General features: G+C 39.6%; 2 protein-coding genes across 4 annotated transcripts; both read right to left on the minus strand.

The window, feature by feature from the left end:
* Positions 1–286: 286 nt before the first annotated feature.
* Positions 287–4,039, minus strand: LOC131233194 (peroxisome biogenesis protein 16). Its single transcript, XM_058229821.1, has 8 exons — positions 3,754–4,039; positions 3,534–3,591; positions 3,171–3,384; positions 1,709–2,019; positions 1,320–1,588; positions 1,011–1,078; positions 867–928; positions 287–348 (listed from the first exon to the last, which is right to left on the minus strand). Exons 1-8 carry the CDS (start codon positions 3,820–3,822, stop codon positions 287–289), a joined length of 1,113 nt encoding a protein of 370 aa, XP_058085804.1. The 5' UTR covers positions 3,823–4,039.
* Positions 4,040–9,545: 5,506 nt separating this feature from the next.
* LOC131232731 (hydroxymethylglutaryl-CoA synthase-like) lies at positions 9,546–25,961 on the minus strand. Of its 3 annotated transcripts, none has more exons than XM_058229182.1 (13): positions 25,888–25,961; positions 25,696–25,794; positions 23,514–23,620; positions 22,278–22,410; positions 21,783–21,926; positions 19,022–19,180; positions 16,152–16,225; positions 15,971–16,046; positions 15,233–15,288; positions 12,550–12,637; positions 12,299–12,439; positions 12,054–12,203; positions 9,546–9,985 (listed from the first exon to the last, which is right to left on the minus strand). In XM_058229182.1, exons 2-13 carry the CDS (start codon positions 25,765–25,767, stop codon positions 9,758–9,760), a joined length of 1,428 nt encoding a protein of 475 aa, XP_058085165.1. In that variant the 5' UTR covers positions 25,768–25,794; positions 25,888–25,961; the 3' UTR covers positions 9,546–9,757. The 3 variants fall into 3 exon arrangements, with proteins under 3 accessions (XP_058085165.1, XP_058085167.1, XP_058085166.1); XM_058229184.1 differs by having other exon boundaries at positions 25,898–25,916; XM_058229183.1 differs by lacking the exon at positions 25,888–25,961 and having other exon boundaries at positions 25,696–25,866.
* Between the last annotated feature and the right edge of the window lie 1,862 nt (positions 25,962–27,823).

Consider the following 27,823-nt stretch of genomic DNA (forward strand, 5'->3'; position numbering starts at 1 on the left):
AAAAAAAATGACTGGCTCATATGAATGGATAAACCTTAGTTAGTACTGGATATAAAATCAATTTAATACAACCAGGTTTATCTGAATTCTGGAAATGAGAATGTTAAGCGGTTGAGATGGAAGTTGCTACCCACAATCAGAGGAGTACTCACCCAAAAAACGCGCTACTTGAAGATGCAAAAGGCACAACTTTGTTAGGAAACTCCTCCATTCTATCTTATGATGCTGATGTTTAAGAGCATTGCAGTTGACGTCACATTCTTTTTTATGATGCCCATGCATAAGATTATGATCCCGACATGTAAGTGTACCGCGTTTGAGCCCCAATAAGAAGCTCAACAAGTTTAGCTGCATCCATAATGAAAGTACAGTATTATAGTCTAACATTTTTTTTCAATATAAGTGTAATAGCATGTGCCATCATAAGAGGTAATATAAAACACTTGATCAAGCATTTGCTTGGCCCAAAAAAATGCATGTGTGGGGGGGCATCTTTTTTAATTCAAATCATTAATGTGACTGGTGCATGGTGTATGGGAAGTTACCAAAATATCCCCCCACCGGATGATCCTAATTGTCCAATTGGGTTTGGTTATAACTGTCCATTTTCACTGAATAGCTAGGATCATATGAGGGGGGAGATATTACTGCACAGCACATCCAATGATGAGGCCTGCCAGCTCAATGGCTCAGGTTGCTGGAAGGTAGCACCACCTGTACCATTGCTTGACCTAACAACAAAATGCCACTTCTGATCTACAGTGGTATAATACCTCAGCATCATCAATGGTGATCAGCACGATTGAAAAGGCAAAAATAGTGCAGTAGACTTAGTGTCGAATTCAAAAGTGAGTTAAAAAACACACCTGTAAGAAATCCAACAAGTGGAACAGGGCCCAAAAGTTTCTCAACGTGCTCCAGGCGATGCCTGAAATATCATATGTAAATCGCAAACGCAACAAGTTGTATTGCATAAAATTAGGATCTTCATAACGCAAGCAAGAAATTACCGACTATAATTGCTAAAGAACGGATCTCTCATGAGATAAAGCGCCCACAACAGCTTTCTCCTTTTTACCTATATCAAAGTTCATACCAAGGAAACCTATTTAGCACCACAGAACCAACAATTTATCAGGAATTAAAACACACGCTGCAGCATAATAAGAAGTTTTCACAGCCACTCGATCATGGTCCATCATACACGATGGGTGATAGATATAACAGAACAAACCAAGGCCATCTCAATGATAGAGATTTGTTCACCCTGAGAGTCCAATTCAAATTCTTTTGGATACATGAAATTAAGCTAAACTCACCTCATCCTTTTCAGAAGCAGAAAGTGGAATAGAGTTTTTGCTGCTATTACCACCCATGCTCGTGACATGTGAAAGAATGCCCATTCCAGTGACGTCAACGGTCAATGAAAGTAGCCAAGGAATCCACGAACGCACACCATATTTTCTTATGAATAGAACATAGATAAGCGGTCTCATAATAAACAAAACTTCCCCCATCACAAATAACCCACCAGAGAGCCCCTTCTCAGACCAAATACTAGAAAGTGTTGGCTTTTCGATCGCCAAAGCTGCAATAACAACATTAGCAAAAATAATCGCATCAAATTTGCAAACTGCGAATCTGTTAGTAATCAAGAATGTAACACAAAACAAATGAGTACACTGAATAGCAATCAGGAAACTATTACCAGGAGGCCCAATGAGTTGATCATTATGGTGTTGGACCCTATTCAACCATGTCGGGTTAGAGACCATCTTCGCATTTTCCCCGAACCTGCTCAATGCAGACAAAGCTCTTCCTTCCAGATTCCGTGGATCATGGCCACGAAATTCGTGAAAGTGCCCATTGGGGCCATGATATCCACCAGGCATTGCGAAATTCCCCATTCCATGATGAGATTCCAGTGCATTCGTACCCTTCTCCACATTCGCAACCTCCCCACCATGCAAAAGCATCTTATACCCACCATCGCGAAACAAAGCTAGCCTAACTAGTGCTCTGAATCAAATTGAAACCAAACACCCAATGTTTAAAAATGCATTTCAATTACATGACACGAGAAACAGACCAACTTAGGGTGTGCTTCGATGCACTATCAAATTGAATAGCAATTAGTAGTCTAATAAAGTGGAAGTAACCAAAATTCAGATTTCATTCCTTACCAATCACATTGTAATCCTGGCTCCTAATTGTAACTCCTTTCAAGTTGGACTTGAAAGGAAAATTCACTTAAATTCACTTCACATTCAATTCATATTGTTAGCCATTCTATGCTTGTTATCTTGTTATGTTGTTTCTGTGTTTTCTTTTGTTGGCAGTTGCCTAATAATATCATGCACCTTTCCAAAAAATTAAAATTTTGTAGGCCGTTCTAGGTCTTACCAGGATGTGGCCAAGAAAAACAAGTTCCTCCTTTGCGAGTTGATCTCGGTGACCAAAGAGTTCAAAGGGCTGAAGATCACCAACATTCAGAATGATTTGGTTAATGCCCTTTAAGACAACCTACCATCCTGCCAAAAACCAACTCCTGGGACACCCCTCCTTTCAGATGAAATTAAGTGTTCACATATGCTCTTTGGGGAATCCAAGAGTTCCAGGAGTGGTAGGACAATCTATGATCACCAACCGAATGGTAATCATTCTTCTCGGTCCGGTAGGCTTTGGTGACTCAAGTCAAGCAGAGATCCTTGCAACTGAAGTGGGGGGGTTTCTCTCTTCAAGGATCTCTTTTCCAGGGCCTCTTATAGTTGAAGGCGATTGCTAGGGTCTCTGGAAAGTTCCTGGTGACATGGAAGCAGGCTTTCCTCGAAAATTGGTATCTTGACAAATCTTTCTTTTATGAGAGTTGAGTTTAATCATATTGCCAGGGACACAAACCCGCCCGGTCATGGATTCTCTTGCAAGGTCTTTTCATTGCTTATCAGTATTCATTATCCTAATGGATCTTTGTATTGTGTGTTTTCTTTAATAAATTTCTCATTGTCAAAGAAAATAATATCTATATTCGGAGAGAATTCATCTTTGTCATTTCCTCTTGGTCAAACTTAAGTTTGGCAAATCAATACACTTCTACATCCAAACACCTCACATATCACAAAGACCGGCAGAATGAATTGAAAAAAAAAAAAAAAGTAATTCAAGTGGCTTACTTGGTAGCTTCCGTGACAGCAATAAAATTCCACTTCTTATCATCACCATAGAAATGTTGAGCGACGACTTCGACTAAAGTTTCCAAGTCTTTAAGTGTAGAAATGCACAAAGACCAAGGGAACGACGGCTCCACAAAGCTTGTCTGCTTACGGGTTGGAGCAGTATCAATGATATGTTGGTTTACAGCAGTGATTACCCCCAAAATAGCCGTTACTGCACAACAAGATTCGTGTTTTTTTTTTCAACACCCAGTTATCGTTAGAAAGAAAACAGAAAGAATTTGCCGAATCAATCCCAAAAGATGCCGCAATTGCCCAGTTCTATTATAAGAAGAAGCAAATGTTACCAAAATTTCACAGAACCTGCTTCTGGCCCTATCTCCGAAGCGGAGAAGCGTTCGGGGAGGAGCCACGTCATTCCCTGGGCATATATATTCAAAACCCAGATGAGAAAATTGCCCAACAGAGGGAAACTAATCATCTTTTTTTTTTTTTCATTTTCTTTTCTTTTTCCTTTTTTTTAAGGATCCAAAAGAAGAAAAGATAAGGGAAGATGGAGAAGAGAAGAACATGAAAAGCTTACATTCGCTAGAGATTCCATGGAATGAACATACTCTCTATTCTTTCTAACCCATTTCTTGTAAGCCTCCATTCTCTTTCAAATCAAAGATTCCTCCTCCTCCTTTCTTCTTCAGTGTAAGAGAACTGAAGAAGGGCGAGTGTAGAACTGAAGAAGCGAATACAGAAGCAAAGCTACAAAGAGGAAGAAAGAAATTAGGATTTTCTATTTTCTCAATTTCGGAAGTCGGTTTTTTTCTTACAATGGGTTCAGCTTCGGTAATCCAGACCACTCGTCTTTTGCAACTAACCGGGGATGGCGCATGGCTGAAAAGTCCCATGAATTTGAGAAACATATCCTTTGGGTTTGTCGCCTGAAAACGACGGTTAGGAAGAGAGTTGCAGCGTAATCCCAAGATTGATGGTTGGGATCTTCCAAATTTGGTTTTGGGACGTGAATCGCAGAGTACACTCTCTGTGGTACGCAACAGAACAAAAGTCTGGATTACCAAAAGTGTGGGGCCCACCGTGATACACGCACGCGACTTTTCTGTGGCATCTAACCCGTCGATGGTCGCGGATTGCGTCCTACCTGCTAATCCAGGCCGCCCATCCCTTCTCTCAGATCGTCGTCAAATTAGTGGCTTTCAAAAGTATTAAGGAAAAAAATCAACAGCCCAAGTTCAATACACAAACTGAGCTGGTTGAGATTCTTCAATCAGTTTGATTTTCAGGCTGCAGTGGGGTTCTTGATTTGGACGGTCACATGCAATGCAACCCATGTTTCTCGTGGATGAATTTTCTCAATTTCAACCAAGGAATGCTGGGCTCTGATCAGGTGTTACCCGAGTAACAGCTTAGTGGGTGTTAGCCTTACTGTAGGGCCCACCTTGATTATATGTTGTATATCCATTACGTCCATCCGTTGTTAAATCCAATTTTAGAATAAGGTTTCAGAAATTAAGCATATCCAAATTTCAGGTGGACCACACCACAAGAAACAGTGATGATTGGACGCTCACCATTAAAAACTTCCCAAGGCTCCACTGTAAGCAGATCCTTATTGTTTATTTTCCATCCAACCCGTTGATAGGGTCAATCGAACTGGAAGTAGGAAAATTACAAATATTAGCTTGATCCAACACTTTTGTAGCCTAAAAAAAAGCTTTTAATGGTTATGATTTTTCCAGTGGTGTAGTCGACCAGAGATTTAGATCTGGTTAATTTTTTGTATAAAGCCCTTAAATGAGCTGAAAAAACGGATGGGTAGCATGGATAAGGTGGGCCCCACACAGTAAGAGTAACACCCACGAAGCTGTTACCCTGGTAACAGCTAATCCCCTCCCGGAAATGCTACGGGGATTCACACGGAGAGAGACCGATGAAGTTATCCGTGGCACGTGTGACAACTGGAACATATGTACAAAGATCCGGCCATTCGTCAAGTTAGGCGGCTCATCATGAACAATCCCTCGACAAAAACCAGGCCAGTCCGCTCATCAGGTGGGCCACATCTAGGAATAAAACTGGACGGTTAGAAGTGATGAACAGAAAGACGTGCTTGTTTTTTCGGCCAAGGGATGCTTGGGACCGTTTAACTGAGCGGACCATTCTCGTAATGTGTGCGTTGAGCCGTTGACCCTTAAAACTAATCTGTACGCTTAGCTTAAACGTACGTTAAACCGTCCAAATTTACAGTCTCTTTTTTAGCCGTCCGTTTTTATGACCACCAATAGGACTGAAAATCGAACGTCCAATGTGGTTTTGCGTTTGGCGCATTCAAAACGTAGCGGACGGTTAGATTGAGGTGCAAGTGTGCCACGTGTAAAGACACTGGAGTAGACTGCGTGAAACACAGACGTTGGGTGAGCAACTCGAGGCGCTTGCACTGATAGATCATCCAATACAGAGGGAAGCGGATTGGCTGCAGCACTCGTTATACTTATATGTCTCCGTGGCCCGACGTGGTTCAAGCTCTGTGGGCCCACCGTGGTAGTGCATCTGTTTTGTACACCCTGTCAATCAGTCTTGCCTGCTCATCTTCGGGCATAAGCCCAAAAAATGGGTGGTAGACTCTCATGAGTTTCAACACCTGGTCAAGGGTTCGAGTATCATATACCGCGTAATCCTACCATGAGTGTGTGCGTAATCCTACCATGAGTGTGTGGGGTGGGTGTGTGCGTGCGGGAAAAAAAAAAAACCCCAAAAAATGGGGATCCAAAGCTTAAGTGGACCACACTGTGAAAAGGGGATTAAACACCCACCTTTGAAAACTTCCCAAAGCCATTGTGACGCTTCATTTGCTATTTAACTTGTTTATAAAATTATGTAGACCTATATTAAAGAAAGACACAAATATAAGATTGATCCATGACCTATGTCGCTGTGAAGAAGTTTTTAATAATGAATTTGTAATCCCCATTGTTTTCTATAGTACGGTCTACTTGAGCCTTCCATATGAATTTACTTAATCCTCATTGTTTTATATGGTATGGTCTACTTGAGCCTTCCATATGAATTAACTTTTAGCTTGCATAAACGGTGTGGATAAATCAAATACATTGCGGTGGGCCTCACAGAAATAGGGCCACGCACTGCCGCATGAATATCCTGTCATGCATGTGATAGCTGGAGTAATTAAAGTCTAAAGATTTTTCATTTTCATACGTTTTTTTTCTTTTCGGGCTTGCTTGGATTTGTGAATAGATAGGAAAGATAGGGAAAAGAAACATTATTTCACGCAAAAAACCTTAATTTCAAAAAAATTTGTGGGAAAGTGTTTTTTATGTTTGTTTTTAAATATAATTTTTTTAGAAAATTTAGGCCATGTTTTTTTTTTAATTTGGTCAAATAAAAAAATATTCCAATGATTATTCGCATATCCTAAATGAATACATAATACATACGGAATGCTTAAAGGTAAACCACCGTACTTGTTGGTGCCTAAGGTTAGTGGTGTCACATGTAATATAAGGATGCATACGGTTGTATGATGGTGTTGCACTCCAATTTAATTGAACAGAACTACTTTTATGACCGAGGTTCTAGATTGTATACATGTGTATGTAAGAAGGATGTGCAGCCGTGTTAGAGATTGCCTACCGATAGGGTTGATTGAATTATTGGTATCCCTTTCACCAAGATTGACTGACTGGAGACTATGATCGAAGATTTAGAGTTCTCTTGACCACCAAAATTACGCTCCATTCAGACAACTAGTGAAAGAAAATGAGGCTAATCCGTTTGAATAAGTTTTTTTTGCCTTGTAACAATGGACATAGGTCCACAGCCTTAAGAACTTGTTCTTTTACTAACACTTTTAACTTCAAAACACTTTTCAAATGAACAAATATACGCATTCAAATTAAATAAGGTGAAATGTTATCGATTTTATAAAGAATTATAAAATGATGTTTATTACAACTAACAACTTGTGAGACAACCAAATGAATAAACAAATATGAAAATTGATAAATACATGAAATGCTTATTGGAACAGACAAATTAGGGTGGGTGTGATCAACTAAATTGAAACTTAGCAGATCATGATATACAACTTAAGGTTACAAAAAAACTAGCTCTACGCCTAAGGTACTATAGTGGGAGCTGTTAAGCAATAGCTAAACTATGCTAAGAAAAGAAAATAAAGATAAATAAAAGATAGAGTAATATGTTTAGTTAGGGCCCCGATTTCTTCTTCTATTGCTCCTTTTATAAATCGTTGAGGCGGTGAAACCCTCGTAAGAGTTTGTTAATTGCTTCTGGATCCTTCGTGCTTATGTCGTTGGCTTTCTAGTTAAGAAAAATCTTTTAAGAAGATCGGGAAACTCTCAATTAGGAAGGTCTCCAAAAGATTTACGGACGTCGAATCTTAGATTTCTACTCCTACACATAGATACCCTCCCATTGGACTCTTTGAAAGTATCTTTCGCTTAATCATAGTTGTTCATATGAGCAATCTAGTCTAAATCACTCTGTTCCTAGCAGGAGTGAGATTTGACACCTACTATGGGTCTATTACCTATAATGGGCCAAACTTGTCGGGTCAAGATCTTCCCCTACTTTTGATTCCTATGGGACCATGATCATCAAATTGGATTACCCAATGTGACTCCTGGGCTATCTCTCTATCTCTTTCAATCTCCTTAATGAGTAGTCCAGACCCGTTCAATACTAATCTGTTATTAGTCAGATTATATCCTTCTTCGAGCCCGTTGCACCTTCTTCTTTTTTTCTTTTTTTTTTTTAACGCCGGGGGTATGGATGCAGACCCAACCCAGATGATGTGTCCATTTCTCCTTATTTGAGTCCGAGCCATAGCTGGGATTGCTTGGACATCAATCCAATCTATAGGTCTCTGAGATCTTTTTGAATGCTAAAGTCTCTTCGACTAACTCTAGAAAGATCTCTCATTTTGAAAGGATTGTAAGAGACAGCCTCATCGAAAAGATCATAACCAGATTTATGATAAGATATGTTCTCTCGACAGGTTTCTTATAGACGTGGTGGCACGTTACCTCATTAATGGACATGATAATCGTGGCCTATGCTGATTTGCTCATATAAAGGCAGGCCTAAGAGCTCGTGCCTCCATATTTATAACAGAATAGGTATCGCCAAAGGAAACGCCAACGATGATACTCTTAGGTGAGAGTATGATTTGCACTAGTTGCGGTTACGTGGTGTTGACACATGATGGCCTTTGATTGCCTTACATCAAGGCACCGAAAATGTTAAACCCTTAATGTTACGATCCCAATGGTTTAGGTTAGATTCTTAATAGTCAGTTTCAGAGTTAACACCATCTACCGCGTTCCAGTCACAGACTTATGCTCCAAAGGCATCAGAACATAGCTTGAATGCTGATGCACCAGTTTTTAAAATTTGGGCAGATATTCTTTGTGCGCAGATCATTGATAAAAAAAACCTACTATGTATGTTGATGCCTAAAACCCTTCCCAGATTTTAACCTTGGGATCAGTGGCCTAACAATCAGTCGAGAGAAAACACATCAACGGATGAGATGTACAAAATCGTATTATCTTTAAGTAAAATAAGGGGCATGATCTGTCCATGATAGGAATAATTATATCAAGGATCTGGATCACCAAAGCATGGGACCCAGTTGTAAAAGGCAGATGCATCCCTAGTTACCTCTTTTTGGTTAGAGGTGTGATTGGTTCACCAAACATTACTCTATTTCATGATATTTGCTGTGTCGCTTGTCCACCAATATTCCTCTTCCTGAAATAATACAGGATTAAACAATAGCAATTTGAGGTGCTTTTTGAGGGATGAAATTACCAAAATTACCTTCATTTATTTTTTCACTCTATACGTGTGGGGCCCATATAGTATGTGTATAGCATCCAACGTATCAAACATGTGCACCACACCATGGTGATAATATGATCAAAACATCAACTCAATCAAGTCAGCAGATGGGCTACAGTTGAATTGGGATATTTTCAATGGTGTACATTATTTTATCTTTTTATGAATTGGCCCACCTTATGATTGGATCCGCTGTATTTTTTGTTCATCTAATAATGACGTTGGTGTGCATCTGTTGGATGTGAGTTACTTTCCACGTGGCCCCATAACTTTCGATTCCCAGCTTCCTTGTCAAGAAAAAGCAAAAGAGAGCAATAATGCAATATTTCTCCTCTTAGAAAGTGTTATCGGGGTTGTGCAGAAGATGGGGATCAATGAATTGGGAAAGTAACTGGATGCGGGCAAATGCATGTGTTGTGTGTAGCAGAAGAATCAAATACTCAAAGAAAAACAAAATAAAAAACAAGAAGGCCGGAAGAAGGGTTCCAGAAAAGCAAGAAAATTCGGATAAATTAACAACAGAGATAATGTATCTCATTTCATAACATAAGAGCTAACATATGCACCGAGGCTAATCAAACCATGCTCTGGCCCGCAATCAAAGCATGCAGCTGCTTCCACAAAATACATTCTAAAAACCAATAATACCATCACGGTCATCCCCCTACTTCCCCCATGTTTCATCCAAATCATGATCAGTGGCCGTTGAGTAGCAAACTGTTCCCACAGCTGCCGGACTCCATGACACACACAGCACCATCCACAATGTTCTTCTCATAGTATCGACGATACATGGAGTCGACCTTCGTAAGATAGAAGGTGCCAGGAGACAGTAACTTCCGGTCTGCACTGGTCACAAAATCCTTGGCTCCATACCGATGCTCCATCAACTTCAGATTTTCCACAAATTTCTCAGGTGAAAACTGCAACAATGAACAAGATGCTTAGCTGCACGCATTAACAAGCTTTATTTTTACCGATAAATGTATTAGAAAGCAAACAAGAGAGATGAACAACGATTGGATCCTTACTCGTGCTCCGGTGGTAGACTCTCAGGAGTTTCAACACCCAGTCAAGGGTTCGAGTATCCATAGGTGGTGAAATCCCACTGCAGCGTGAGTGTGTGGGGGGGTTTGTGCGTGTAAAAAAGAAAAAGAGAGATGAACAGCTGAAAACAAAACAAATAGAAGATGACGTCAGATCATCCTGACCCAAAAAGCTTGGACTTTATAAACCACTAACCCCCAAAATCTTCTCTTCCATATCCATCAAGAGCCTTTTGGCCCAGAGCCAAATCAGTGACCCTTTCACGTTCATAAAGACTCCTTTTGTATAATTATAATGAACTTTTTTCAGCTTATTTACTCATTTAGTAAGAAAATTCACTGGGGAGCTATATCATTATCAGATGGAGGCACCATTCTAGTCAAACTCACAATCAATGCCAAAAAGGAAGCAGCTTAAAAATCGATATAAGCTGGCAGCCGTACCAATAAAGCACATTATCGAACACCCAAAACCAACTTGGCTGCTTTCTCTTGGAAAACCCATGAAATGCTTAATGACTTTTCAAGTTAACAACATATCTCAACCTTTTTTGTTTGTAGATGGCGTCATTTTCGTTGACAAGATGGCAGGGGTAAACACAAAGCCAGAACAATAGAGGGATGCTTTAAAATCAAAAGGTTTTAAAATTAGTCAGACTAACAAAGAGCATATGGAATGCAACTTTAGTAACAATAGGAGCGGAAATGAGAAATTAATTAATATTGCTGATAAAGTAAACCCAAAATTACTATTTTTTTATATCTTGAGATGATAATTCATTAGAGTGGAAAATTTTAGAAAGATGTTGCTCATAGAATTAGAGCTAGGGAAGTGGAGATACGCCTCTAGAGTGTTATGTGATCACCACACACCAAGGTATACAAACATGGTGCCGTTAAGCATTACGGGATCATAACAGCTGTTACAGAAAAAAACAGCCCGTAACAGGTGTAACCACACCATAACCATCCATTTCTAGGTCGATACAGGATTTTTTTCAAAACACAAAAGAAGCTGTAACCGCCATTACAGCCTGTACAGAATACCATGCCATACACCAATCAAACCAAAGAGGGGATTTTATAAGATAGACCATAAGACCAGCCATGCTTTATGGGACAGAATGCTGGGGTGTCAAGGAACAAGATGTCCATGGGATGAGTGTAGTTGAAATGAAGATGTTGAGATGAATGAGTGGCAAGACAAGGAAGAATAGAATTAGAAATGAATGCATTCAAGGGAACATAAGAGTCGCACCCACACGTAATAAGATGAGGGAAAGTGGACTTAGATGGTTTGGCCATGTGCAACAGAAACCAAAAACTACACCGCTTAGAAGAGAAGTGAGTTGGTTCAAGTTGAAGGCTCTAAAAGGACAAGGGGAAGGCCCAAAAGAATGTGGGTGGAGGTAGGAAAATATTTGATGACCTATGGTTTAATCGAGGATATGGCCCTTGATAGAGTGGAACGGTAGGACAACTGATACCACTTTGATGCAAGATAATTAACCACTTGCTCTAAAAGCTCGAACTAATAGAGCATGGCGAATCAATCCCTTTATCTCATAGCCCAGGCCCCACATCCCATGGGTTAGGACCTCGGCCGAACCCCCCTCATGGGCCCCACTTCACATGGGTTCCACTTCACACAAGCCACCCGCTTCAAATGGGTGAGGCCGACCTCACATGGGCCGCCCACCCCGAGTGTGCCCCTACATCCCACAGGCTAGTGAAAATGCCCCCTGCATTAACAACACTCGCGTAGCCAGCTCCATTTAGTTGGGATAAGGCTTTAATGATGGCGGTGACACTAGCCCTAAAGAGATAAATACATAAAACATCAGTGAGACAACATAGTTAGCATTGCTACCACAAAATGAACTGCACCATAACAGAGTAATAGGGAAGCAATTAAAAAGCAAAAATAAAGGAGAGAGAGACATACGATGTGTCTGGATTCCAGCTTCCCAGAAACATTCAGCACACTTGCAATGTTTGATAAGCTGAAGGGATGTTGACCATCATGAAATCTGACTGAGAACATTGTAGCAGACAGACCACTACCATATGAAAACATTACCACCCGTTGACCCCCCTGTAGGCAGAAAAAATTACAATCGGGGAAATACTGGTACAGAGTATATTAACAGTCCAAGCGAAAAAGAAAAGAAAGATATATATATAACTTACAAGAGTGCCATGCTTATTATGAATAAGGGATGTAAATGCAGCATAAAGAGATGCAGTGTACATGTTGCCGACTTGTTTCGGTAGCAGAGTTGATGGTTGAACCTTTGCATCATACAGGTGCTTCGCAACCAGCTGGGATGCCTATGGATACCATGTAAACCATAAGCTAGCAGAATTCCCAGTAAAAAAATCCTGACAATGGTGGAATGCAAAAGCCCCCTAAAATGACAACATTAGGACACGAGAGAAACCTTTTCAAGATAACGACTCTGGTAGCTTTCATCACCAGACAAGGTTGAAAAGGGCTCCAGTTTTTCTCTTGCATCCTTCTCAACAGAGCTTATAAATGAAAGAAACGAGAAATACAATTACTAGGAAACTCATAAAAGAATAAGGTAGCCTAAATTTTGGCATCACCTCAACAACTAAAGTACAAAGTAATTAGGAAAGTTATAACATGCTGATTATATGTGAGTGTGCCAGAACCATATTAGTATTTGTTTTAAAAATAAAAATAAAAAAGAACACTAATTGCACACAGAAACCCAACTGTAAGATTGCAAAACATGCACAGATCATCCAATAGACCTAAAGATCATTGAAGTTCTACCTATGACATCAATAAACTGATCGGGGAACTAATAAATTAAATAGGCATACATTTTGACCATTTATAAAAGAAGATTGAAATCCTTACCTCGGTGTTATACAATGAAGGCCAACATCGCTAAAGAAAAGCTTGCACTTTAGTCCTCTTTTTTGAAAGATAAAATGAAGAATGCATTCGAGGGAACTTGGAAGTAGCACCAATAGGTAACAAGATGATGGAAAATAGATTTAGATGGTTTGGTCATGTGCAATAGAGACAAAGAATTGCACCGTTTAGGAGTGACTTGGTACAAGTTGAAGGCTCTAAAAGGGCAAGGGAAAGGCCCAAAAGGACACGGGTGGAGGTAGTAAGAAAAGAGCTAATGACCAATGGTCTAAATGAGGTTATGGCCCTTGATAGAGTGGGGAATGACAAAAAAGGATTCATGCAACCAACCCCAATTAGTAGGGATCTGATGGCGATGATGACGAAGGATAAAATGAAGATAAGAACCTGCACTGGATCCTTTTTATCAGCAAAAGCCTAACTGAATTTCAAAAAAGAAGCCCTTCCAAAGTTGTTTTTGCCTTATCTTCCATTTTGTCCTTTTTTTTTTCTTTTTTTCTTTTTTTCTTTTTGTTTTTCTTGGTCAGCATCACCTTTTATACATGAAGGAAATGCAGTATCCAATTACCAATATCCATTAAAAGAATCAAAACCCATAAGAGGCATATGTTGGGAAGCCCTTGAAATCCATGAGGGAAGGGTTTGAAGGAAAAAATTCACTCAATAATATAAACAGGGAAAATTGTCAAACAATTACAGTCATGAATAGCTGATGAGAGGAGTGGCAAGGCATCTCAGCCACCATAGAAGGGTAACGGACAAGAAATGATCAACCAAAGCCACTCCCACAATCACACCGAATATGGCAAACTAACATACAAGTTAATGGCATCTAGCGGGTGGCCTCAGGTAGGCCCAAAAATGGTAGGATATAAGGCATATCAGACGATCTATGTCCCTCTTTCTTTTCCAAAAAATTTTGAAAAATTATTTGGAGAATAAAAAAGAATGTGAACACTAGAGTCTTATCTTCTTCTTCTTCTTTTTTAATGTTTTTAGCATGTATTAAATGTTGTATCAGACCATTCATTGATAAGAATGGTGTTTGCAGCTTGACCAACTGAAAGTCAACCAAAAAGGCACTCATCAAACACGAATTGAGCATGATTTGGTGAATTAGGGCCCATTACATCAAAAAGGAATTAGGACACACACGCACGCACGCACACACAAATCTTGTGTTGTGATCCCAAAAATAGGCCTACATCTAGTCTAAAATCAGTTTCCAAGCATCCTCCATGGTTAAGATGAAGAAAGAAGTGGCAAAATGAGGGGAAATTGGAAAATTAAAAAAAGGGCCCTTACAGCCATATCAGCCATATGGGCCATAGTGGCCGTATCAGCCGTGGTGGCCGTATCAGCCCCATATTGGTGCCAATACGGCCCATTTTTTAATCAGGCCTCACACCACCGGGGTGGCCAATCCAGTTGTGCTATGGCCATATCGTAACTAATTTTCAAAACCATGGTCTAGAATGTGCAAAACAGTAACACTAATCTCCAATGAAGTTTGCCATACTGAAACCATTGCAAGACGTGTAGTGAAATGCTCACCTAGGAACTGGTTCTCATGAGAACTCATGAGTACTTTTTGATACGTGATATGACTACAAAATCTGAATGGTCCACTAGATGAATTACCTCATGAAACCCCCAAGGCCCAAAAGTTAGCCTGATCCAGAAATCTGGTGAGCCATAGCAAAGTGAGAGGGAACTCCCTCCCTAGATTTGCCTCTCACTTCGCTATGGCCCACTAGATTTTTGGATTGGGCTAAGTTTTGGGCCATAGGGGTTTCATGAGGTGACTCATCTAGTGGACTGTTCGGATTGCATATACACATCATGTGAGATGAGTGCTCAAAAAAGTGCTCACGAGTTCTCATGAGAACCGGTTCCCAGGTGAGCATGTGTGTGTGTGTGTGTGCACACCAAAAGGGCAAAAGTTTCCCAATGAAGACAGCCATAGTGATAGATCTTGCAATAATGCTTCTACTATCAAATATAAATAATCAGTTCCAGGCCATGATTGTCAGGTTTGCATTTAAAACTTAAAGAAACTGAAGAAATCACAGACAGCATCTTACAATCAATAAAAAGTAATGCTTTCCTCCAATGCATAATAAAAGTATAATAAGAACCAAGAAAAATAGTTATATGAAATTCATTCAGAGGATTATACTAAGAAAGGACAAAGACATAAAACCGACATCAAAAGGTACCTGGCATTCCTCAAGAAGTCATTGAAGTACAACCGAGCAAAGCTTTTCTGCACAAGCTGTTACACAAGTTCAAGAAATAATGTAAAATAAAAAAAATTTCTTCAAGTGCTCAATGTCAGTTCAAGAAATCATTTAATATAAATTAGTCTCTTCAAATGTTCAAAAATTCCAATGTGTACTAAGTATTCCATGGTGTCAAGTAATGTTTAAAAACTCAATTATGAAATTGGCTAACAAATTTTCAAAATTTTGTTTACTCAGCCAAGTTTTTAAAAGAGTTTCAGTTTCACCAATGTCTCAAGTGTTCAAAAGCATCAAGGAATGCTTAAAACCCAAAATCAACTTTCAAATCACTTAGCACAACTTCAGAACTTGTTGAATTGGCTAAGTATTTGAAGAAAGGTTACAAACCCACTATGCATGAGTAATATTAGCACATTCCTGGAGCTCACCAACTTTATTATTTTTTTTAATGGTGAGGAACCTGCTAAGTATCAGAAATTTGTCACAAATAATTAGTTGGAAGATTTATTTATTTTTCCCATGACAAGGAAGTGAGCAACAATATTTAGGTATTCAGTTAATTATCAAAAATGGAATTTAGGGTCAGTAACCCATTCACCAATTTACTTAGCCAAAAGTGTCAACTATTTAAACCATGAAAAACATATGGCAGTTGGAACTCATCAATTCTCATTATATGCATGTGTATGTGTAACAGAGACAAACAATTGATACCTTATTGTATGGAGAATGAAATACAAAGTAATCTGCATCAGAAATTGCGAATTGTTTTCCCTCCAATTTCTCAAACCTAATGAAAGAACGATGATAAGATATTATAGAATATGTACATGAGTAAGCCAAAAGCTGAAGCAGAACAAATAGAACACTCTAATGAATTCAATTGCCAACTTACTTACTACAAAAACATTGGTAGCAAGAATCAAGTGCCATGAGATAGCAAGTTTGTGAGAGCTTCCCATCAACAACCTATGCACAAGGAATTTGAATGAAGTATCAGAAGAAAGGCAATTCCAAACATAATGAAAAAGCTTTGACTATCGAGAAGCATGGCTATTAATTGTTTGATGAGAAACATAATGTATCGATCTTAATTGCATTTTTGTTGCCCAAGCTAGAATGATTCTCATTGGCTTTAAGAAGGGCGAGTGTAATGTATTGCCATGAATTTGATTTTAGAGAATGGTTCATACCTTTAAAATACCTGGCAGTTCCATTAAGAGAAATTGAAACTAGTGACACAACATGATCATGGGGAAGGTTTCGAGATATGGAGGCATCTGGGAAGGACCAACTCTTCACACTTCACTACAGAACTACACTCACAGATGTGATCCGTTCCCACTAATGGAACATATTGGAGACAGTTTATGTTTCTTTAGAGGGCAGAGAAGACCAAGCAAAAAGTCTGCTCACGGATCCAAGGTTGTTTTTCACCCCTAATGGGGATGAGATTAGGAACTTTAAAACTTCTGGTTGACTAACCAAGTGGCGACATATGTCCATCAAAAGATAAAAGCATTAAACCCTCAAAACTAAGGATTGAGTATACAATGAGTTGCCACATTCTTTCAACTTAGGCATGAACACCTTGGAGAATCCTAGATCCCATTATTGGACAAGTTGGCATGCTGTTACAAATTCTCTTACATCTGTTTTTAAGTTACATGCTCCCAAGTAGCATGATTTTGGCAAGATGTCGATGATGGGCAACAATCATTTGGCTGAGTTACCAAATATTTTCAAGCGAGCCATTGATATGCAGGCTAGTTACTGATAATACAGCACTAGGCCAATCATCTAATTGTGCTTCTACAGGCATAGTTGAGGAAATACCAGTTTAGACTCCATTCAAATACAGGATATTCTTGGAAAACATTAATTTCTGAAGTGTTTTGGTAAAAAAACCCTTTTGATGCAAAGCAAATGCAACAGTCATGGCAAGGATTTAAAATTCGTCGGACTAAAACAGAGTATATGGAGTGCAATTTTTAGTAACAATATGAGTGGAGACGAAGAAATAGTCAAGATTACTGACCAAGAAGTTTCCCAAAAAGACCACTTTCGGTATCTTGGATGGAGAGATTGAAAAGGATGTTGATGTTGCCCATAGAATTCAAGTAGGGTAGAAGAAATGGAGATGTGACTCTAGAGTTTCATGTGATTGTCGTGTACCACTCAAACTGAATAGGAAATTTTATATGATGGCTATAAGACTAGCCATGCTTTATGGGACAAAATGTTGGGCAGTTAAGGAACAACAAAATTTAGATGGTTCGGTCATGTGCAACAGACACCAAGAACTACGCCTGTTAGGAGTGAATTGGTACAAGTTGAAGGCTCTAAAAGGGCAAGGGAAAAGACCAAAAGGACATAGGTAAAGGTAGTAAGAAAAGACTAGATGACCTACAGTCTAACTGAAGTTAGAGCCCTTGATAGAGTGGAATGGAGGAATGGGATTCATGTAGCCGACCCCAATTAACTGGAATAAGGGTTTAGATGATGGTGTGATGATAAACGGTCATGGCATGGTCAGTATCGAATGTCAATGGTTCCAAGAGCTATCTTTTACGGGCATTTATATATTATGTACCAGATACTAACTACACAAGTAGTGGAACAAAGGGTCTCAAGTCAATTTCTCATGTGTTATGTATTCATGTCTTATGGGTGTTGGATAATGTAGGAAGGCCCTTCATCAACAGTTTACAATCTGTAGAGTTCTGAATGAGATTCAAGAGCAGTGATGACATATGATAAGGGCAGTAAATAAGCTGGCTGTCCTTGGAAAGTTGCCAGCATAAGTTGATGGCTAGAATGGTGCTGGATTTTAGATGGTCAAGTTGGAAAAAGGTTTAAATGGAATGCAAGAAAGGGGTTACCCCAGGAGCAATCTTGGAGATATTAACAAGAGCATTTTTTTTTTTTAATGAAATTTATTAGGTAAAAAAAAAAAAAAAAAATCAACATTGAAGTACCTTCTCACTACCATGACAGAGCTGATATTTGGGAAATAACCCATCTCCCAGGAATGAGGGAGTGAATGGTTGTCTAACTGATGTAAATTTAGTAAGGTGTTCATAATATGGGCCTCAATTACATGGTTGTATCATTTGGTTTTGATGCTACCCTCCACTACAGTCAAAATAACCAGCTTACTGAGTCGAAGATCAAGATAAATTACATGCCATGAGGTTTACAGTAGTTTTGGGTTTATTATGGTAAGCATGGCGGTTTAAAAACTGGGTTACAGGATTATTGGCATGACCATTCTTCTAGAAGCATCATGGGTAATGCTGGTTCTTTAGCTGTGTATTCGGCATCTTAATATGCTTGGGCACCAGTTTCTTGCGGTTTATGATCTGTTGCATTCTGTTCTGTGTCCTTTTTTCTTTGAATGAAATTGCCATTCATCGATCGAGAGAGAGAGAGAGAGAGAGAGAGATCAGTAAATTGTCCATGAAGGCAAGAAGATATTTCATTTGATGAGCACATGTCAAAATCTCAGAATGGGAGAATAGTACATGTTAAAGGCAGGAACCATATGAACAACAAAATTGTGATAATGCCTTGAATTGCCTAAAGTATGATGTAGGTAGGACACGTACCAACGGACCTTCACAACAGTGACATTATGGAGGAGAAAAGCCAATATCTAAACATTTGGAAATTATAAGCGAATGTGTCATGGTAGGCACATAATTATTTCAAAGTTCCACACTGCATGAAATACATGGCACGGACAAAATAAAAAGGGAAGCAAACCGGGTATTCGCTTGCAAGATTAGGTTTGTAAAAGTCATAAGCATGGGCCATATGTGTCCCTCTAAATTTGCTTTCAAAAGCTATCGGAGCATTCGGTCCAATCAGCATTGCAATTGCAGCAGCTCCCCCAGTAGGCCGGGCTGGTCCTTCTGCATAGACCTAAAACAATTGAAACTGTTATAAGTGAAGGAACATCCTTTCATCAGAAATGAATATTAGTACTTTATAAACTCATTTATGAACAGCTGGAAATGATCACCAACATATAGGAGACTAAGAACAGGGAATATGCAAGGGCCGGTGTTCCTATTGCTAGAGCCTGATGCAATTTGAGAAGTGCAGTTATATAATGATTTCATTTCCTCAAATATGAAAGTGAATCATCATGATAACAGGCAATCGGAGGATGTTTCCATCATATTTATCCTTTCAAATTCTATAGCACACCACTGAATAAGAAAAAGAATGCCATCATGCATCCACATGCACATCAAAGACTCCACATATACACATCATATACATAGGCAATTAGATATCACAGATTCATGCACAATCAAGTATACATTAGAGAAAAAAGCGGTAATCTTAAACGTAGATTAAACTTGGAGATAATCCTGATTATGAAGCATGCTGTCCGTCTACTAGTCTCGTTAATATTTGACAGATTCAGCCAGACCTTGCACCGCTAAAAGCAATATACAAGCTTTGAGCCTAAATGAACAGAGTTACAGTATATTGCATAAGAATTGGGAGACCAGGTATGCAACTGGCTAAAAGAATCTACCTGCAACCTGCATCATCCCATCGTCGATCACATTTCTTTTTCTTTTCCTTTTTTTTTTTTTTTCTTTTCTTTTTTTTTCTTTTTTTCTTTTTTTTTTGTCTTGAGAAGATACCAAAGAGATATATTAAATTAAAGAAGAGGAATAGAATTCCCAATATGAAAAAGAATGGTGGGATGAGCCCATCTTGGCAAGAGAGGAAACAGCAGGACCAGCACCATTTGGAGCCAGCGCAAATGAAGTGTTTAGCCTGGCAGCAACGGTGTCAGAAGATTAAAAACAATGACCAAGGAACGGTGGCTTCTCCTGTGACCCAGTGAATGATGCCCGGGGAGTAGCATTCCACTCTAATTGATTTGTCATGATGGTGAGCCTGGATGAGATGCACGGTCTACTGAAGGGCAATCGCCCTAAGGGTACTGAATTGAACCCACCTTGGAAGGGCCAGAGAAAGTGATGTGCACCTTACAGCTTCCATCAATGAGAGCACCCCCAATACCCCCTTCACCTTATCTGTCACAGAAAAATCCGTCGACTTCGAACCACCAGCCTGCTGCCCCTTCCTGCACATATTACTTTTCTAGCCTTCTCCACAAGAGGCAATTGCAGCTTCTTTCCATTTTCTCAGTTGAAATGACCCTAAAATGCTTGTGGTTAGAGGTTCATCTGAGCAGGTTCCCCTTTATACTGTCTGCTAGTTTGTTCATTGGCTCCTCAGTCTCGTTTAAGACACGCCTGTTTCATTGAAGACCATTCCTTGGATCACATTCTTTTTCTCCTTGCCCATTTATCTGAAGTTGAGATAGCCTAAGGATAGTATTAAAAACACTAATTTAGCTATGTTTTAGTTTCTTCATATCTTCATTTAGAATTAAACAGCTACTAGGCAGATCTCCAACTTCAAGTCCGACGTGTTCATTGGATTGGTCAAGAGTTGAGACAGAACACCTACAACTGTTTCCTAGTAGAGCAAATTATCATGATCATCACCAGCAAGCAAGAGCTACTTTCTTTTTCATCACCAGCATTGTTGGAAGCTTTAAGGTAGCTATAAATCTTACTTTCTTCCAGGCTACTATTGAGGGGGAGTCCTCAAATGCTATTTCCTAGTGATCTTCTCGAATTGATCCTGGAGATTAGCAGGGATGGTTGAGGAAGCTTTTGTTAAAAGTAATGCAAATGAGGAAGCAGAGAGGTTAGCTAAGTCAGGGGCCTCTAAAGCCGGCTTTTCTTTTTGTGATAAAAGATGATAGTCTTCTGTTATATCTATTTTGTTTAACTATTTTCTGTAGCTGGCTAGCTGTGGGCCTCTGTCCCCTTTGTATTTGTAGTACTTCTTTTTTCTTTAAAAAAATGGCAATATTGTCCATTAAAAGAAAGATTTCTTGGGATTGAGCCTGCCCAATATAAAACAGCCAATCAAGATATCCTGCAGAATCCCATGCTGTGGACGTTAAGGAAGGGAGAATGTAACATGTGATGACACTATATGGCACCAATAAAATCAACTTTCCCATTAGAGTACTTGATAGAACATCCCTAGGATCTTCGATCTTTCCAAACAAGCCTTGCACTGACTTCGGCAGCTTAGCTTCCAAAAGGGTTTTCCTTTTCTTATTGTTTAGTTTGCTTACTTCTGACATCTCTCGAAAGAAATGCTTGATTTTCTAAATATATTCCGAGTAGGAAACTAGTAGCATGTAGGCTACTTCTTCTTCTTCTTCTTTTTTAAATTATGTGAGCATGTTTTGATGTATGCCATAATAACAACATTACCTTCATAAAAAGATTTTTCAAGTGATTAAAACATACTCATAAAGGAGACAATTCAAGCCAAGCCCTTTAAGTATCCTACTTCTGAAGTGGGAAATTTTCAAGCAGTTCAATATAAATAGACTTCAAAGAAAGCAAGATCTAACAGCTAATCAAAAAATGAAGGTAATTACTAGTGCAAATCCAAAGCAGATACAGAACAATACCGCACTGTCTGTGCATACAACAAGTCCATAGCGTCCATCCCAAGAGCTACTCTCCACCCAATTTACACAGTTGAATAAAGCTGCAGTTCCACCATAGCACGCATTTGTTGAGTCAACTCCTTCAATGTCAGTATTCCCACATTCCTGTTTGTTATTGATGAGAATAAGAGACTAAGACCACAGTGCACTCACATTTCTAAGAAAGAAATTTTAAAGTAGAATAACTAAAATGGTTAAAATATTGCCAAATCAATCTTTTCTTCCAAACAGTTAACAAAAAACGATTATGAAAATCAACTCAGCCAAAATACCATGACTGAACTCGGAAGAGTCGATCACCTAATAAAGAGACAACATTCAGACACATGGAAAAACAATGAAGACACTAATACTCCTAGGGCATTTCATAGTGACTGAATTTACAGCCAGAAATACCAAAAAATGTTGCATTTACTTGGGGGGAAAAAAAGCTTAACCAAAGGAATATGGAGAAACCTCAAAGATTTGCATCAGCCAAGTCTTTATGGATTTGCTCTTGTCTATAACAGTCTCGCTGCCAACTTCCAAGCGACCGATTTGTCTTGGATCAATCCCATATTTCTCAAGAAGGGAATTAACAACTGTCAAACTGAATAAGATTTTGGGTCAAGAATTGAATCTTAAAAAATTAAAGAGCATATAGCTAACTCCAAAAAGAAGAAGAAGAAGAAGAAGAAGAAGAAGAAGAAAGGCTGTTTTAAATTTTTTTTGTGTGTGTGTAAAACATAAAGCAAAAGAATTGCAAGCCATTGGAGGGCACAAGTTTTAGACAGCTGTTGATTGTTTATGATCTTTTATCACTATGATTCCACTTAGACTGGTTAGTCAAAATGCGACTTCACAGTTAATCTAAAATCAATAAATCTAAAGAAATCGATCGCACATCAAAGTTTTGTCATCCCCTAGATAAGCACTAAAATCATTCTTACCAACATTTGGTCCAAAATGCATAGGGCTGGGTTCGGGCCTGGGCGAGGTATGTCCAAGCCCAGTCCGCAAAGTAAAACACAGGCCCAAGTACAGCCCAGGCCCATGATGATTTTGCATGAACTGGGCGTGAGTCCAGCCAGAGCCTGAGCCTGGCCACCCTACCCAATCATGCATAATACTGACACTAATGCCCTTGAAAACTCAAACGGGCCAGGTTCAAGACAGGTTGACGGGCCCTTAGATGCAGCCTGAACCCTGCCTGATCAATAGCCGGGCTTAAATTTTGGGCTTTTGTCTAGCCCTTGGGAGTAGCATTTCAGCCCAAGTCTAGCCCAAAGCGGACCAAGCCCAAAAGCCCGACAAGCCAACCCGGCACATTGACCATCCTACAAATGCATGAACCATTAAAAATAAATTTATATATTAAAATGAGAACTTCATATGGAAGCAAAACAACCAAGGGGCATTATTCAATAGCCAGGAATGAACTGGTTCAATTCCCCCACCAATTGGTTTTTCCAACATTTTTTTGGCTACTCTCAAAGTAGCAATGCTCTTGCAATCAGATTATCTAGAGAACTGAACATGAAGTCACAAATTTGGTACTTGCATGGTATTATCAAGAAAACTCTAACATAAAATCAAAAATTAGGTAAATTCTTTTACTTCTCACAATGAACAAGGCTATATCCACTTGTGTAGAAAAATAGATCAACTACAAAAGGATAAAGAAAAATCAATGATAAGATGAGAGTTCAAAACCTCATTGAAATGACATCTTCCAGCTCTGTACAGAAGGCCATGCAGTCTTGCCCAAGTCCAATAGTGTATTTTCCTTTACTTGCACCATCATGAGCTTCTAGGGCTTCCTATGGTTGCAGACAAAAAGAACAAAAAACAATAACTATTGTGATGGAAAATGTAAACTAAATACAAGTCTAAACAAGCATTGCATCATTGGAAGTAATGCTTACAATGATGCATTCTACTAAATTATGTTAGATGATGCAAAGAGAAGTTGATGATGGCTCCAGCAAAGATTTTATGTGTAGAAACTACCTCCAAGATAGATGTTTTGAATATTTTAACCAAAAAAAAAAATGGAAGATTCAGATTGCCTGGAACATCCTCTCTTCAAGGGCACTTCATAAAAATAGGCATGACACAAGTAGATTGATGAATTGCAATCAAAAGCCTAGGTAAAAATGATTTATCAAGTTAAAAAAGAATTATCACGCTGATGAAATTAAAACTATTATTGTATAGTTCAAGATACTCAATATGATAGCCTCACAACCAAAAACACAAGCATTTGTTCTTTCTAATGGAAGATGTTATGGGTAAAACTGGACTGACCGACTAGACTGACCAAACGACTCTAATTAGATGAAAGCAATGACGGTGAACAGCTCGGATGAAAGATCAGGAAAGAGCTCGGCCTCAGATGCCAACCACGACCCCTGTGACTAATCCAGGCACTATGAGTGGTGGCCTTGATCACCTAGTCGACATTTCACTGTCTCAACCAGGGGACAGCTATGGATGCCGACCTGATCATAGAAGTCGACCCTGACCCCAATCATCAACTAAGCTCGATCTGCAGGACTGCGACCAAACCACTTAAAGGTTGGCCTTGGTTATCAACCACGACCTTCTTGGATGCTGACCACTAGGAGATATCACCTTTGTATACGGAAAGGATTACCTCATCGAGATCTTCGTCGAGATCAACGCCATATACCCAAGGGAAGATCCCTTGTGTGATATGTATCTACACAGTAAACTTATTGCTATACATGGAAGAGGTCTCGAAAGGTTATAAATAAGAACCCTACCTACGGTAGAAGGGTTGCACCATGACCCTAATTCGACTAGACTCAGAGTGTGTTTATTCTAATTTAAGCATCGGAGGATCTATGGTTACAACCAGGGCCCCCATTGTCACTTGGTTTTGCAGGTACACGACGGTCTAGCAGGGACGACCAGATCTCAGCATCAACAAAAGATATTTAGACGAGGTTTCAAACATAAGCATGCACACTACTTAAATAGTCATCAGAAACAGCCAATACAAGTCCGTTCAAGGTAAATGATTCTCCATAAAGCCTTGATAGTGTCTTCAGTTTGCAGTAGAATTGTCTCATGTTATGTGCATGTCCAGAGTATCCGACCCGAGATTTTCAACAGGCGTACATCTTTTCAGTTTGCAAAAATGGGCCAATGATTCAGCAATCCAAACCGTCAATATGATGGTCCCAAGCATGCACCAAAATTTCCACGGATTGGAGAATCCTTTGGCCTTTCTTTAGTTGACTGAGAAGCACTGCTGTATTTCCCCCTTTAACAATCTATTTTACAGCCACCAATTCAAGGGTTCAGATTTTCCCATCTGGTATGGTTATAGTGCAGGGGACATCCAGAGTTGGAAATGGCCTGTTGACACGATGATCCTCATGGTGGATGGCGCATGCATAAAAAAGTCCACAAGATCAGACGATCCCAGCCTTAGAATACTAATTGCATGGGCCATCCATGGTGTGGCCCATTGTATCAAGGTCTCAATCACTAAACCATGGCCCCAGCCGTACAAATTGAACAACTTAATGGAAACGTACAAACTCTCCGCCCGAGCATTGTTCAATCCCTCTGCCCAAACAGACTTGTAAAAACTCCTTTGATTTACATAACCTCAACGCCGACTAAGCTATGAATTTCAAACCTGGAGACTACATTTACAAAGCCTGACTGAGAAATCGATAGCTGCCGCAGAAAACCAGGAAAATTCAAGATCACTCTTTCTTTACAGTAACACAGAAGAAGAAGAAACACAAAAAAAAAATAATAATAATAATAAATAAATAAATAAATAAATTCCATTCCGTGAAAGATTCAATTCTGAAGAGAGAGAGAGAAAGAGAGAGAATAAGAATCAAAGAGGAGTTACCTGTTGAACGCATGTAGGAGGGAAGTAGACATCAATGGCGAGAATCCCGACGCACTTATGCTGCGAATCCATTTCTCCTTCTTCCTTCGATTTACAAACCTGAGATCAGATGTATGTGTGTGTGTGTGAGAGAGAGAGAGGGAGAGAGAGAGAGGAACTGAAGAATGAATGAAAGGAGAAGGAGACGACTACAAATGGATACTCTTCGTGAGTGGAAGGGGCGTGTTGGGAGAAGTTTAGGACGGGCGCGCTATTTATATGTGAATGGTAGCTGTAACTCCTTGTGCACGTGAGAACGTAGCACGCGTGTTCGGTTATGGTCCTACGTGTCGGTCTGCTCATCGGGTGGGCCATGTTATGTACGGAAGAGATTAAAGAATAAGTTGTCAACAATCCATGCTTGATGTGATATTGGAGAACACGGGCGCGGATTAGACACTGGCCAAATTGCTATCACCTAGCTCTGTGGACCCCACCATGATGCATGTGTTGTATCGATGCCGTCCATCCATCTGGAGATATCGTTTTATGGCGTGAGAAAAATAATGAGATTGATCTAAAGTTCAAGTGGACCCCACCATAAAAAAAAACAGTGAGAACAGGGCCACAGAAGTTTCCCATCAAGCTTCTTTTTTTTTTTTTAACTTCGTCTATGTATATGTTAACTTATCAATAGGTTGGATTTAAATAATAGATCATGGTGGGCTCTGGAAATGTTTCAACGGTAGGTGTGACTGATCCCACGGTTTTCTGTGGTGGGTCCACTTGAACTTCAGATCTATCACGATCTCTACAAATTGTTGAACGGTATAGATACAATACACTAGTCATGGTGAGGTCCAAAGAGCTTGGTGACGTCACTTCGGCCAGCCTATTTGGATACCGACAAGGTCGGTAGTCAAATCGCTACGAAGTTACGTCACCATGTTGTGGAACCCACCATGATGCATGTGTTGTATCCATACCGTCCAACCAGTCATAGAAATCGTTTCTTGGTATTACAAGAGAATGCCATTTATCTAAATTTCAAGTGGACCCACCACAAAAAACCGTGGGAGCCGTCACACTTACCATTAAAACATTTATAAGGCCCACGGTGATGCATTTTTGAAATCTAACCTATCCATAAGTTAACATAGACACAGATGAAGTGAAAACAAAAATATCAGCTTCTTTGGATACTACCGTGGCTCCTAAGAAGTTTTGAACGGTGGACGCTACTATCCCTACTATTTTCTATGATATGGTCCACTTGAACTTTAGATCTATCTCATTCTCTTCTCAATGCCATAAAATGATCTCTAAAAATGGTTGGATGGTATGGATACAACATATGTATCATAGTGGGTCCACAGAGCTTGGTGACGCCAATTCAGTAGCAATTCGGCTACTGACCTTGTCAGTATCCTAATCGCGCACCCGGAGAACACGTGATGAGTTGGGCGGCGTGATTTTCTCCATGTTCCTGTGGGTTCCACTTGACTGCACTACAGCTCATGCGCGCACGTCCGACCCCGCCCGGACAATTATCCGTCCATATGGGGGCTCCGCTCATACCACCGTGTTGCATCTGTTCATCCACCCTGTCAATTTATTTTTTAAGATCATTACAAGATATAAAACAAAAAATGAGGAAGATCTAACCCTCAATGGACCACATCAAATAGTGAGCTTGGGTTGCATTAAATACACAAAGCACTAAATGTAAGAATCATCTCTTCCGTAGTCCACTTGAGCGTTGGATTTGTCTAATTTTTGGGCTTATACCTTAAAATGATATGATAAAATGAATAAACGGCCTGGATAAACATGTACATCACGTGTGCCCAATAAGAGCCCACATATTGATGGATTAATGTCCGGCTGGAGTGGACGCAATCCGCTACGCGCGGTTCGGATTTCTGGGAAGCTTTTGCAAAAAGTTATTGGGAAGCTAGATGGGCTTGCCGTGATGTCTGTGATAAATTCAACCTGTCCATCCGTTTTTTCCGCTCGTTTTAGTGCACGAGATTTTATTTTTTTAAAAAAAAATGTAAGCTAGATTCAAAACTCGAGGATGCACGCCGAGAAGTTCAAGTGCGAAGAGAAATTTCTACTGTTAAAACCTTGTTAGTTCCTACATAGATGT

This window comes from Magnolia sinica, chromosome 18 (assembly GCF_029962835.1).
Source record: "Magnolia sinica isolate HGM2019 chromosome 18, MsV1, whole genome shotgun sequence".
NCBI lineage: Eukaryota > Viridiplantae > Streptophyta > Magnoliopsida > Magnoliales > Magnoliaceae > Magnolia > Magnolia sinica.

What these genes read in the sequence shown, in the direction of transcription:
- LOC131233194 (XM_058229821.1), bottom strand. Translation starts at nt 3,822, where the DNA reads ATGGAGGCTTACAAGAAATGGGTTAGAAAGAATAGAGAGTATGTTCAT. An exon ending in GGAGATAGGGCCAGAAGCAG is followed by an intron (nt 3,385 to 3,533) that starts GTTCTGTGAAAT and finishes CTTGTTGTGCAG; the next exon opens with TAACGGCTATTTTGGGGGTA. An exon ending in CTGCTTCTGAAAAGGATGAG is followed by an intron (nt 1,079 to 1,319) that starts GTGAGTTTAGCT and finishes ACTTTGATATAG; the next exon opens with GTAAAAAGGAGAAAGCTGTT.
- LOC131232731 (XM_058229182.1), bottom strand. Translation starts at nt 25,767, where the DNA reads ATGGATTCGCAGCATAAGTGCGTCGGGATTCTCGCCATTGATGTCTAC. An exon ending in GAAGATGTCATTTCAATGAG is followed by an intron (nt 22,411 to 23,513) that starts GTTTTGAACTCT and finishes AATCTTATTCAG; the next exon opens with TTTGACAGTTGTTAATTCCC. An exon ending in TACCAATGTTTTTGTAGTAA is followed by an intron (nt 16,047 to 16,151) that starts GTAAGTTGGCAA and finishes TTCTTTCATTAG; the next exon opens with GTTTGAGAAATTGGAGGGAA.